Raw genomic sequence first — 14,257 nt, forward strand, 5'->3', positions numbered from 1 at the left:
GGATAATCCGCTATCGGATAATCGAGAATACACTGTAAAAGCTTTGCTTAATGGAATATGGAGAAGCTAAAGAAGGTTATTTGCCTAAAAGGAAGGATGACGTTTTGAAGGACTTTCTAAGGATAATTCGCTACAAGTTACACATGGGGAAAACCACGAAATCTAACCATACAGCAAGTCTATTTGCCTGGGTTTGAACCCAAAACGAACTACCAACATTTGGGGGTCCTACCCACTTCGCCATTTATGCTGCATTAAAGTAAAGATACATGCCAAAGAGTTTTTTTATGTGTGCAACTTCATTAGGACCTAATGAATTCTGTGATAAGTGCGTCGTCATTTGGAACTTTCTCAGAAACATAACTGAGGCGTAGTGCAAAAAACGTTTTGTCATATTTGGCCCCACTGCGGGAAGTTTCCATGCAAGCTCTTTGTGTATGATCTGTTAACTATTTCGTTGCGGTAACATATCCATATGAATAGATCGTGTTGGATGATTTAATTGTTTGATAATATGCATTCTTTAACACAGTATAATAAATAAATATCTCTCTCTGATTTCTAAAAATTGCTAGAACAATCTCGCGTGTGATTTAAGAAGCTTATAAAAAGGAGGAAAACCTCTCAATTCGCTGAGTTGTTATTTCAAGAGTTTGTTTAAAAAACTGCTCTTGTTGACTGTAGCGAATTTGTGGATTAACTTTCTCTAGCTATTTTGAATTAACTTCTGTGTTTAAAAAACTGCTCTTGTTGACTGTAGCTAATTCGCGAATTAGCTTTCTCTAGCTGTTTTAAATTAACTTCTGTTGAACGTATGAGTAGTTAAAATATAACCACTGTGTGATATTGTAACACTGTATGAATATCTGAGGAAATTTAAGAGTTTTGTTTTATTTGTTTTGATAATAAATTTTGTTCATTTTTGATCGGACTTGGGCATTCAATTCGTAACGAACCCGTACGCACGCTACATTTTTTGGTGGCAGCGGTGGGATTTTAATTGAAGCCCACTGTAGTCTTTCACACATTTCTTTCCAACCCACAGCTCCAATGCCCCGAGCAGAATTTCAAAATTTACCCTTTGGTTTTCGGATAGACGTGGGATTCAAAACAGCTAGAGAAAGCTAATCCGCGAATTCGCTACAGTCAACAAGAGCAGTTTTCTAAACAAACTTTTAAAACAACAACTCACCGAACTGAGAGGTTTTTCCTCCTTTTTACAAGCTTTTTAAATCACACGCGAGATTGTTCTAACAATTTCTCGAAATCTAACGGAGATATTTATTTATTAAATGTTAAATGCGCGTGCTCTTGTATTTTTAATTGTCTGGCTTAGCTTTCTTTTTATAAACGTCACGCACTGCACGGAACGGGGAATAAAACAATTTTATTTATAATTCTACTAGCATTAACTATTTAAATACCAAATCCTTTAGATATCGAGGGACAGTCGAATATGTTATGTAAGCTATATTTTGTCGGATTCCTTTCTCTACATACACATGCGTACTTTCGACTCGAGCACATTCTGACACTGCACAGAATCGACGCCTAATATATTAGATATTGGCATAGAGTAGAAATGGTTTATAATTAGCAACAGTGTAAATTCAAGAGGGGAAGAATTTAATTAAATGACTATTTTTAGAGTACCTACGAATGCTCCACATCGGGATAAGTTTTAAGCCGGCTTCTGAGATGACATGCCGGCAGAGAACTTGTCGATTCTGTGCAGTGTGGATTCTCTGCCTCATTCCTATAATAACAAAGAAGAATAATCCAACAATTCCTTTAAAGGTTTCAAAAGGTTCGTTTTTAAAAACAAATTAATTCAGCCATTGTTTTTCTCGAACATGTGATCAGTTTAATGTTCCCTTTAAGAAAAGGCATGTATGTGTGTAATAAATCTATGTAAACATTTTAGGTTAATTGAAAGAATAAATTTACATAATTAGAGTGAGATATTAAAAATTCCACTCAACATGGAAAAATATTCTGACTAAGCAATTCTGAAGATCGAATCAGAATTCTAATTTTGTTCTCATCATTGCCCTATCAGTGACCAAGTGGATAAGACTGCTAAACCTTGACAACTCGATTTAGGATTGAATCCTCGAAAAATTTATCTGACTGCACAAATTAAGGATTTTTCCCACGTTTAACGTAAACATAATCCAGTTTGCTTTAGAAAAGGTTCTTCCTTTATGGAAAGAGATTTCGTTCTAAGCGTATAGTCTTCGTGTGCTTTGGCATATTCGGAAACAAATGAAACTCATAAATATGTACATTTCCTCACTTTTAAATAATATTCTTATTTACCAGAACAGTTACTTTAATTCTTAGGGATAATTCTACTTTAAATATGGTTTTTGTTAGTTGAAAACATTCTATGAAACGTATGTATGAATTTCAAATTCATGTATTACTTAAAAAAGGAAAAGGTAAATAAATATATGTATCATTATAACACCATGGTAGTTTTTTACGTATTTCCTTTAAGTAATTCAGAAAGTTTTGATTATACTGGAATATTAATGGAGTTTGTTTCTTATTTATTTGAGTAATAATACTTAAAAATTAACATTAGTTATCTGGCTTGAAACCTGCATAATAGAGATGGGACGAATCCTAAATTTTCTTGAATCTGGTTCCTAAAAAAGGTCTAGAATTTCTCGATCTTTCGTATAAAAATATTGTTTTTTTTACATGCTTTTGTTTAATATTAAGTTTTTTAATTAAAACAAAATGTTAGATCTGTGCATAATGAAAAAAAGTAAGACTAGCGGTTTTAAAAAAAACCTATCTGTATTAAGTAAGAACATACAAATGAAATTTTGTTAATGAAGAACCTTTTGAATCTTGAAATTCATTTTCTCTCTATAACTGGAATGAAAACATTTGATTAGAAATTCAGATTTTTAATAATTTTTCAAAACCTTTTGAAACAAACTTGCGCAAAGAGGAGAGGATTATTTCAAGACTTACACACACACAAAAAAAAAAAAAAAAAAAAAAAAAAAAAAAAAAAAAAAAACACAGAACGCCAAATTATTTCCAGAAAAGTAATATTGAGCACTCAGCTCTGGCACGAGGATATATTAAGCCAGATGCAGTAAATTGAAATTACTGCATTCTTTTTTATTGAACGCTTCTACTGGATTTCAATAATATTTATATTTTAAAGGTTTGGCGTTAAGGTATTTAATATTTTTTTAAAATCAGAATTCGAACGATTTCGAATGATGACCAAACCGCTAAGTTTTGAGTCTTTGTTTCGAGAGATCTACGGTATTCGAAAGTCCCATCTCTAATTTGTAATGAAACATTTATATGCTATTTATGAAATAAATTTAATTTTTCAGCCTCTTGCTTACCCATCATCTACTAGCAACAGATCCCAACAAGACATGATTCAGGCTTACGAAAAGGTAGGCAAGGCAAAGAACTGTTTCCACTTCTTTGTTTCTCGCAATATGTCTTCCCTTTTATCCGATGCCACCAAAATGTTAAGACAGGTCCGAGATCGGCGAGAACGAGAATGGATCCTAACTTTCATATACCGCATTAAATCTCTTACTGAGCACTTAAGATCTCATCCAGAATCCCGTAATTATGAATGCCTAATGAATGGAGAGGAAATGATGAAAAGGAATCCAATATTCAGTGACTTTAGCAGGATTCAGCAGCCTGAACTGTACTTTGATGATGTTCCCGCCTTCCAAAATCAGAAACGAAGCTCGGCTACATCTGTGGAAAATTCTCCTGAAGATCTTATAACCTCTCAAGAGATTGATAGCAGTGTCATATCTGAATCTCAGGAAATGCCTAATATTGATTTAGACAATCAAGATCTTCATCAAAATGCAGTGAAGGAACAATCATTGTCTATCGTCCCACCGAATGAAAGAAACGGAAATAATCAGGCCATATCTAAGCAAACTCAATTTACTGCTGAATCCAGCAAGGAAACTGAGAATCCTGTGTCTTTCATGCCCACTGCTACTGGAGCTGCTATTTTAGAACGCACACAAAGCCAGAAAAACTCCTTGCAGCCAATGGAAGACATTGCTTCTTCAACTCCAAATCAGGGTATTATGCAAGAACAGCTTAATAGTGCTTATTCACAAGAAATAAAAACACAATACGAACGAAGCACAAGCAAAGAAGACCTGATTAGTTCTGTGTCAAGTTGTGAATCAGAAGCGCAATGCAGAAGGAAACTGAGTCAATCCTCTATCTCAGAAGATAGTATTTCAAAGAAAAATATTGATAATTCCAGAAAAACTGATGATCAGGTATCACAAATTCCTGCGCAACAGAATGCAGAAGATTTTGAAAGCGACAGCTACCAACAGGAAGTTTTAAAGGTAAATAAATATCATTTAAAAAATTAAATATTTTACAGACTTATATATGGCCTTTGAATATTGCATGTTGTGCAAATATAAATGTTTTTTTTTTTCATTTGATGAAATATTATGAAGCTGTATACTTAAAAAAAATGTATTTTTACCCCTAGAAAAAAGTAAAAAATGCTCTATTAGAAGATATGGCTTCTGAGGTATGTGTCTATAATTACTATATATTGATTAAATATTTAAATCTGTTTATTTCTTGATATTTAGACTAGTTTAAACTTATTGAAAAATTTAAAAGATTCCTACTTTCAAAGGAAGTGATTTTTCTTTCTTTATTATTTTTCGGCTTTCCCCAGACTGCACATATAATATAAAATATGTGAAGCACTTTGAATCACGCAATTTTGAACAAATATACTATAACGGAAAGCATAACTTTGAATTACCATATTATTCTTGATCATCTATGATTAAACTAAACTCTTTGCCATATCAGTCCACAAAATGTATTAGAACATTACGAAACAATAGGAATGATGATATGGAAATTGTATAAGAATGTATAAGAATGTATAAGAATGAAATGTATAAGAATGCTTGCATTCGACTGGCTTTGATTTAAAATCTGCCATAATTAACAGTCCCACGATTTTAGTTGCAGTCGTATGTGATCAAGAATGCTATGATTGTTAAAAAATTAATTTTTCAGAATTTTTATTGAAATCATGTTATTTAAAACTTTTCTGTACATTTCATTTCAAGATTTCATTCAACTCAAGATAAGATGATAAATTTAAAAGCAACACGTATTTTAAATTTTATCTTAATTAGTAATATTAAAACAATTAAGTAAGCAATTTTTAATGTATAAGTCACAAGTAGTTTTAGAGACTATAAATTTATCTTCTTTTCTCACTTCTCTTTCGAAAGTCTACATCTATGTCATCTATTTAGCTAAATGGTTATTCTCCATGTAGGAGTTTTCTTGTAATAAACGGAAATAAAAATAGGGAATATAATTGGAAGCAGACTTAGAATCTGTCCTTGTCAGTTCCTTCCAAGTTTACAGACTTGATGATATTCATAAGAAGGAGCAATGACGATTCTCTTAAAAGAGATACAATTTAACTATAATTTTTATTGTAATTATTATGTGATCTCTATTTTCTTTTTTGCATCTGTCAGATGTCCTTGCAACCATTATTTGACAAATTACAAACGTAAAATTTTCTCTAAAGCTGATGGATTTTTATCCTTGGATTTCAAAATTTTAAAATCTGTTGCATAATATTTTTAAAAAGTATATGTATGCTTTTTTATTTTGTGTAAATTTTCTGATTCATTTATAATAATTTTTACATAATTTTAGCTTATTAGCCCAGAAGAGTTATTAGTCTCAAAACGGCATTTTGTGGCACTTCACTCTAAACGGATCACTTTTTTAATTGTTGCCACCAAATATTATAACGCTGAATTATATTTCAAGAAATTAAATAATGAAGAATCTGCATGCATGTATGTATGTTTCTAGCATTGTGAAAAAAGACGGTACCTAGAGCCATCAGAATTTAAATAACATAATCCTCCACCCGAACACGGACACCTCGACACCCGAATTTCAAATTTGTTTTATTACCTATTTCACATTTTGTAAAACTTTAACGAATTTTCGATTAACAAACTCAAAAATCTCAAAGCGAGCAATGGCAACATTGTTATGAAACAAAATATTTTTATCTCCAGCTCGCGAGACGTTAAAAAATCGCCACTTTGAGCGTAATATAAAATATGATAACTTTCAGAATTGTTTTTTCTTTCCTTCTTTTTCTATTTTATTTTAGAATTCTTAAAAGTAAGAAATAGAAAAAATAATTATAAATAGTCATACGTTCACTACAATGTTTTTTTTTCGACTTAATTTTTTATCTTCCTCAAACATACGTAAATATTAATTATTGTAGATCCTTTTTTTAATTTCTGAATCCTGTTAGCTTTAATAATAATCAATTAGGGAAAGTTGTTATTTCCGTTGAGATCCTAACGATGCTAATCGCTTATTATGGAACTTCAGTGACTCTTCGTGAATGTATAGACAGTGCTTAAATTCCTGAACCCATTGCCGCTTGAAACGTTGAATCTGATTTTAATTGTACTCTTTTACCATTTTTTATGTGTTTCTGATGTTTTCAAACTCCTTATAATTCAAAACTGCTGAATTTTACATTCTTCATTTGCATAAAATAACATTTTTATACAAAAAAAATTTCAAACAAACTATTTTTAAATTCATTTTCTTTCAAGTCTTTGAAAGGGTTAGTTAAAAATTAATCACTTTTTAGTCATTAATTGATTATATATGTATATGATTATATGTATATGTTTTTTTTTCTATTGCGACCATTAAATTTTTTTAATTAAATAACGTATCTTCTTTTAATTTTTCTCCGCAACTGAAAGTTATTTTTAAATGTAAAAACCGATATTCGTCGAACTTATGTTAAATACTTTTCTACCAGTAATATTTCATTCTTATGATTTTTCATGTTTAGGTGAAAAAACTGCGCACTGTTGGAGGATCTTTAGAAGATTTGGTGAAACTTTGGAAGCAAAGTGAAGTTGGTAAGAGTGATTACTTGCTGATACATAAATGCACTTTACCGAGGAATCTGAAAATTTATTCAATGTCAAATAGTTCTAGCATATTTTTCAAACACAATGCTTTTTTTTATCCTTACCATTAAGAAAATGAGCCTACAATTTATATACGAATAAAGACGGACAAAATTGACGAAAATTTACGAAAACTGTGAGGAGATTGTCTTTAAACAGTAATGTTAAACCAAATCATAGAATCCCGCCCTAAAAAAATATTTATTGATGTCCAAAAGTAAAATTAATTTAAAAAAAAAAGTAAAAATGTACTGCCGCAATTTTCCCAGTCTCTTAAATCCCTAATGTCATTGGTTCTGACTGCCACTCTCTAGATCTTCTAGAAAGATTTTATCCCTTCATGTTAGCATTTATTTATATTAACTTTTGAAGTAATTATCTGGTCTCTGCACTTGCTTTTCTTTAAAAAGTTCCGATATCAGCCAAATTTTTTAAAAATATTTTAGTAGTAGTTTTTGTCAAATAATGATAAAAAATGGCGAATATTCGACAGCATTAATTATGTTTCCCGATTAATAAATTTAGTAATTATCATTTTGATAAATAAGCATAGTCTTAAAACTGTATTCTTAAATTTGTTATTCATTAATGCCATATTTTAAATTTCACTTTATAAATTTTTTATATCAGTTTTTTTTTGTTTGTTTTGTTTTGTTTGTTTGTTTATTTTGTTCTTATTGTTCTTATATGTAAGATTTGAGAATTCGATTCGAATTTATATTCGAAAAAAATTTGAATTCATTTCGCCTCTTGATATTTTAAATACAATATTTCTAAGTACATACATATACATTAATGTAGCAGAAAATGATAATCGTCTCTGTTTTATTAAACCTGTCTGAAAAAATAAATAATAGAATGGTGCTATTTTTTATGCTTATTTATCATAACAGAGGTACACCACGGATGTTTATAAGAAGACATCTTCGTCACTAGTGTAATTTGAACTATTTAACACAATTTTCTTGTCATTATTGTTCCACCATCTGAAAACATTTAAAGTATTTACTGGACATTTATTTTAGTATTTAACACTATATCACATTTATCATCATTGCAGGATTTTGGATTTTAATCTTTGCTCATTCTTGTTGATGCTACTTAAAAAGGCTAAAACGTTTTTATTTGTTTTTTATGCATTGAGATTAATATTAGTGAAAGGCTATTTCAAGTAATTGGATGAAGTTTTAATTTAAGAGCCGTGTTAGTTCCAGATATATTTAGTTTATTATTTTTATGATATTTTCACTAATAATTTTACACTTTAATATGCCTTTAGTTATCATTTTACAAAATTCTGCACGAAGTGTTGTTTTCCTTTTTAATGACGGGCACTAGCCACTTTAGGCTTTGGCCGCCATTAAGGCCAAAAGAGGTGGTCATTTTATTATGGAAGCACCTTATACGCAGCCATCGTTACCTCCTTTGAAGGGACAGATAATTTACATCCATCCCTTCTCCGGAATTCGAACCCGGGCACTTCGATAGAGCAGTCAGAGTCACTAACCACTTTCCTGTTTGGCCATAATAAATAATAGAATCTCCACGAAGTCATCGGCTGTCTTTGATAAACAGACCTTACGTCTATTCCTATAATTGTCTAGTAATAAATAACTTATACAGAGAAAGCCATGGCAAAAATAATGCCAACAAACCAAGCAAAAATAATGCCAATAAGCTGACCGAGGGTTCAACAATAAGGATTTGTACTGACCATTCCGGTCAATGGTCAAAGTAAGTGAACTACCATTCCGGAATATATTTCAATTCTCATTTCTTAGGAATTGCATGTATTGCTTAGGAAAGTTTGAATAAAAAGCTCTAATTTTTTGCACGTTTGCCTACAAATACATGTATTGTAAAATAAGGACTAAACTGTTATATGTTATAACTCAAAAATATTTTCAGAAAACTTATAAGAATATAAATTTATAAAAGTTTATAAGAATACAAATTTTAAAAACAAATCACAAAGCAGCTGCGAATTTTATGTATATTGAACCTGAATTTCGAACTGTGAAAGAAGGAAACAAGTAGGTTTAAAAAAAGACATATTAATAAATATGTATATGAAGAAATAAATGAGCCTAAATAGATTGTAATATCAATGAACATTTTTAATGACAGAGATTAATTTAAACATAGTTGCGTACAGCAGAGAAAAAGGGCGAAGATGTAAGAATGATATACATATACATACATACGTAATAAACAGTTACGTCATCATCACCGCGCGGATAAACACGAACGGCGCATGCGTCAGGAGAAGCTCTCTTAAGCTAAACGTCGTATTATAATTTATGATACAACAATCCCCCTTTCGACGTTTGGCGGCTGAAAAAAAATAAACATTAATCATTTACAGTTATTCCAATTAATTTACAGCACTTAGAATGTTTCGAAGCAGTCAATGTTTTTGTCAGTACATCAGCAGGCATTTTCTCTGTTGGCACATATTTAACGTCTATTTCATTTCTTTCATAAATTTCACGAATGAAATGATGTCTAATATCTATGTGTTTAGTGCGTGAGTGATAAACAGCATTTTTCATAAGCTTTTGTGCACCTTGATTATCACAATATATAATGGTTGGATAATCAGCAGTAAAATTTAATTCTTTAAGGAAACGACGTAAATAAACTGCTTCTTTGGCACTTTCTGAAAGACTGATGTACTCTGCTTCAGGATTTGATAATGCAACAGTTTGTTGCTTTCGTGATTCCCATGTTATTGGATTTCCAGCAAACTTGAATAGGTAACCTGTATACGATTTTCTAGTATTAACAGCAGACGCCCAGTCGGCATCGGTATATCCAATAAGTGCTTTTCCAGTCTTTCGAAATTTTAAACAATAATTTTTAGTTCCTTTTAAGTATCGAAGAACGCGCTTTGCAGGCAACCAGTGTAATTTTCCAGGATTGTTATTAAATTGGCTCAGGTAACTGACGGCATATGTAATATCCGGCCTAGTAAACACAGAAAGATACATAAGCGAACCAATTAGACGGCGATAAGGTACATTGTTCATTTCTTCCTTTTCAGTTTCAGAAGGACACATTTCTTTACTTAATTTTACACTAGGATCTAAAGGAGTTGCTACTGGTTTTGCATCTTGCATATTAAACCTTCGTAGAATATTATCAACATATTTCTGCTGAGATAAACTAATAGAATTATTATTTACATCTTGATTAGATTCTATTCCAAGATAATAATGAAGTTTGCCTGAATATTTAACATGAAATTCTTTAAAAAGATAACCTTTAAGTTCAGCATATAAATCACAGCTTTTGTTGCTATGATTAAGTCATCCACATATAAAATTAGAATTAACTCACCTTGAGATGTTTTCATCTTGTATACACACTTATCTGATTGTAATGGTTGTAATCCAAAGTTTTTGAGTTTTTTATCTAATTTTTCATACCACTGTCGTCCACTTTGTTTCAAACCATAAAGAGACTTTTGCAAAGCATAAACATAATCAGGATTATTTGGGTCTTCAAAACCTTTAGCTTGTTCCATGAAAATTTCTTCTTTTAAATCACCGTTAACATAAGCCATAACAAAATCTAGTTGATATAACATAAGGTCTTGTTCAGCACTGTATGCAATCACAATTCTTATAGAACTTGCTCTGGCTACTGGAGCAAAGGTTTCATTAAAATCAATTCCACGTTCCTGAGCAAATCCTCTAGCAACCAATCGAGCTTTTCTCTTTTGAACTGTTCCATCTGCATTATATTTCGTTCTAAGAACCCAGCGACATCCTATTACCTTTTTGTTCTGTGGTCGCTTTACCAATTTCCATGCACCATTTTTAACAAGTGCTTCATACTCACTTTGCATAGCCTTATGCCATTCTTCAGCATAACTTCCATTTAATGCTTCTTCTAATGTCGGATTTGTATCTTCTTCAGCAATTTGTGCTTCTTCCTTTTCTATGTTTATATTGTGGTACTCCTTTTTTGGTCTTCCTGGCTTCCCAGTCTTGACTTTCTTTGGACGACCTGGCCCCCTTTTAATCTGCATTTCAGGTAGTGCTTCGGAATCAGAATCTTCATTATCAGATGATTCAGCAGATGCTTCTGCCATATTTGAGGGGTCTTCAGTTATTTCATCAGCCGATATTTGCTTTACATTCAGAGGTTCTTCCTTCTTTTTATCAGGAATATTTTCGAGAAATAAAACTTCTAAATCTTTATCATAATTAGTTTCAAATTCATCAATGAATCTAACATCTCGGCTTATAACGATTTTTCTGGAATTTTTATTCCACAGCCTGTATGCTTTCGATTCATTTGAGTATCCTACAAATATATGTTCTTCTGATCGAGGATCAAATTTCCCTTTAGACCTTTTATTAAGTACAAAACATTTTTGTCCGAATACTTTGAAGTGAGATACAGTTGGCTTGATGCCAAAAAATAACTCATAAGGTGTTTTGTTTACTCCCAGGCTTCGATTTGGGCAACGATTACGAATATAAATAGCACAGTTCAAGGCTTCAGCCCAAAAGGATTGGGGAAGATTACTTTGTAGTAACAAACATCTGGCCATTTCAGTTAAAGTGCGGTTCATGCGTTCAGCTCTCGAATTCTGTTGAGGAGTCATTGGTGCAGAGAATTCTCGTTTAATCCCGCATTCTTGAATATATTTATTAAATTCTTCTCCGCGATATTTGAGACCGTTATCAGTCCGAAGGATTTTTATTTTCTTTCCTAGACGATTTTCGACCGCAGCTTCGTATTTAATGAATGCATTTTTCACTTCATCTTTAGTTTTAAGGAAACTGACTTCGACATAACGCGATTTGTCGTCTATGAAAGTAACAAAATAACGCGAACCAGCATGGGATGGGACTCTCATAGGTCCACACAAATCTGAGTGAATCAAGTTCAATAATTCATTACTTTGAAATTTTGATTCTTTTTGAAAAGGTTGCACAGTTTGTTTACCTCGGATACAGACTTTGCAGTCTTTTAGAGATTCAGTGATATTAAATTTTAAATTTCTAACCATGTTATCAGATTTAAGTCTTTTCAAATCAGACTCATTTAAGTGACCTAATTTAAGATGCCACTTTACAAAACCACTTACCTGTGCTATTGCAGCTGTTTCAGTGCTTGGATGTATATAATAAAGATCACCATGACGAATAGCCTGCACTAGTATAGATCCATTTGGTTCTATTATTCTAGCATGTTGTTCTGTATAAATCACTGAACGATTATTTGCAGTAGCTTTAGATGTTGACAGCAAGTTACATTTTAATTCCGGAACACATAACACATTTTTTAGCGTAAGTTTAATTGTCTTATTTTCGTTAGGTACTGTTATAAGGACAGTTCCAATTCCTGTAATTTTTGATGTTTTGTCAACTGCTAACTTTATGGTTGAATTCGTTCGAGTGTGAAATTCTGAAAAGAACCTTCTGTCATTGCACATGTGAGATGTACAGCCACTATCTAAGCACCATGAGGAGGTCTTCTGATAAGCATTGTTTACAGCTAAACTAATCCGCTCTTCATAATTAGAAGCCATCATAGAACCTTGATTTCCCTTATTTGATTGCGCATATTTTCTATCAGCTATTTTCTTTCTGCATTCAGATGCCTTGTGCCCAATGTTCGAACAGTAATTACACTTCAAATTTCGAAAATTTCTTTCAGCAGGAAAATTTTTGTTTGAATTTACCTTCCATTTTTCATTTTTCTTCTGTTCTTGATTTCGTCTTTTATAATCAGTATAGTATGCATTCTGTGAATCTTGAGACGTATTCCCTTTTCTTGCTTCCCATTCTTCTAACATTTTGATTTTCAAAGATTCGGGACTAGGTAACTGATCTCTTGATTCGATGGCGCATCTAAAATTTTCAAAATTTTCTGGAATACTATACAGCAGAATAATCGATAATAAATCATCAGCTATGTCAATTTCCATTTGTTTAAGCTTATCAACTATTTCCAAGAAATTATTCAAATGTTCAGACATCGTTTCGCTTTCCACCATTTTTCTAAATAAAAGCTGTTTTAATAATGTAACCTTCTTCGCAGGTCCTTTCGATTCATATACGGATTTGAGTTTATTCCACACAGCATTTGATGTCACACAATGCTTTATATGACACAGTTCACTAGGATTAATAGCAAGAATTATATCTGCGCGAGCTTTTTGATCAGCTTGGAGCCATTTCTTTTCGTCCTCGGTTCCTTCAGCAGATTTTAGCGCTTTACCGGTCGTTTAATCCCAATGGTCCCAATGGTCGTTTTTAATCAATACTGCTTCTATTTGTAATTTCCAACTGTCAAAATTATCTTTTCCGAGCTTTCTTATAGTAGTCAAATGCGACATAATGTAATACAGTCTCTCACAGCCAAAAAAAAAAAAAAAAAAAAAAAAAAAAAAGATTGAGCGCTATAAAAATAGGTTTAACTGAACGCTGATCAGTTCTTACCGTTGATTAGACGTAACAGTTCTTGCGCTGAATTAGGCTTAGGAGTTCAATGCTCGAAAACTTCAAAATGTTCATTTTAAAATAGGTATTTTGCTAATTAAGCACATTGAAACGTTCCTGGGCCCATAACCATTGAAGAAATAAATGAACCTAAATAGATTGTAATATCAATGAACATTTTTAATGACAGAGATTAATTTAAACATAGTTGCGTACAGCAGAGAAAAAGGGCGAAGATGTAAGAATGATATACATATACATACATACGTAATAAACAGTTAACGTCATCATCACCGCGCGGATGAACGCGAACGGCGCATGCGTCAGGAGAAGCTCTCTTAAGCTAAACGTGGTATTATAATTTATGATACAACAGTATAAAATTCAATTAAAATGGAGGAGCTAAAAGTTTGAGGGCTAGAATAAACACTATTCGTGCAATTTTTGCAAAAATTAGCATTTGGCATAATTTGAGTCGTAGAATCGAAATGTGAAAAAAAAATATTTATGTCATTTCAGAAAAATTCCGATGTGTCAAAATACCTAGGTTAGAAAAATACTATATATAAATCTAATATATATCCTAAGTCGCACTTTGGAGACATAAAAAACGTTAATTAAATTTAATCAATCGCCCCAGTAAAAAATGGAAATGTAGAGCTGTCCCTTCCCTCTTTTTTGTGCAAGGTTGTACCAAAGTCTTTCTACAATGGAACGAACTCATTCACATATATCTCAATTTTTAATAATAGATATAAATGTAGAGATAAA

The 14,257-nt window shown here is 31.8% G+C and overlaps 1 protein-coding gene across 1 annotated transcript in view; it reads left to right on the top strand.

Annotated features, from left to right (window-relative positions):
- The window catches only part of LOC118199158 (uncharacterized), a 33,256-nt gene that overhangs the window by 11,875 nt on the left and 7,124 nt on the right, over positions 1–14,257 (top strand). The window contains exons 3-5 of the mRNA XM_035370960.2: positions 3,363–4,367; positions 4,520–4,561; positions 6,908–6,977. Of these exons, the coding sequence (XP_035226851.1) occupies positions 3,363–4,367; positions 4,520–4,561; positions 6,908–6,977 (1,117 nt within the window). The remainder of the gene's footprint in view (positions 1–3,362; positions 4,368–4,519; positions 4,562–6,907; positions 6,978–14,257) is intronic.

The sequence above is a fragment of the Stegodyphus dumicola genome, chromosome 6 (assembly GCF_044657685.1).
Source record: "Stegodyphus dumicola isolate Sdum_Otavi_A_Nest chromosome 6, ASM4465768v1".
Taxonomy (NCBI): Eukaryota; Metazoa; Arthropoda; class Arachnida; order Araneae; family Eresidae; genus Stegodyphus; species Stegodyphus dumicola.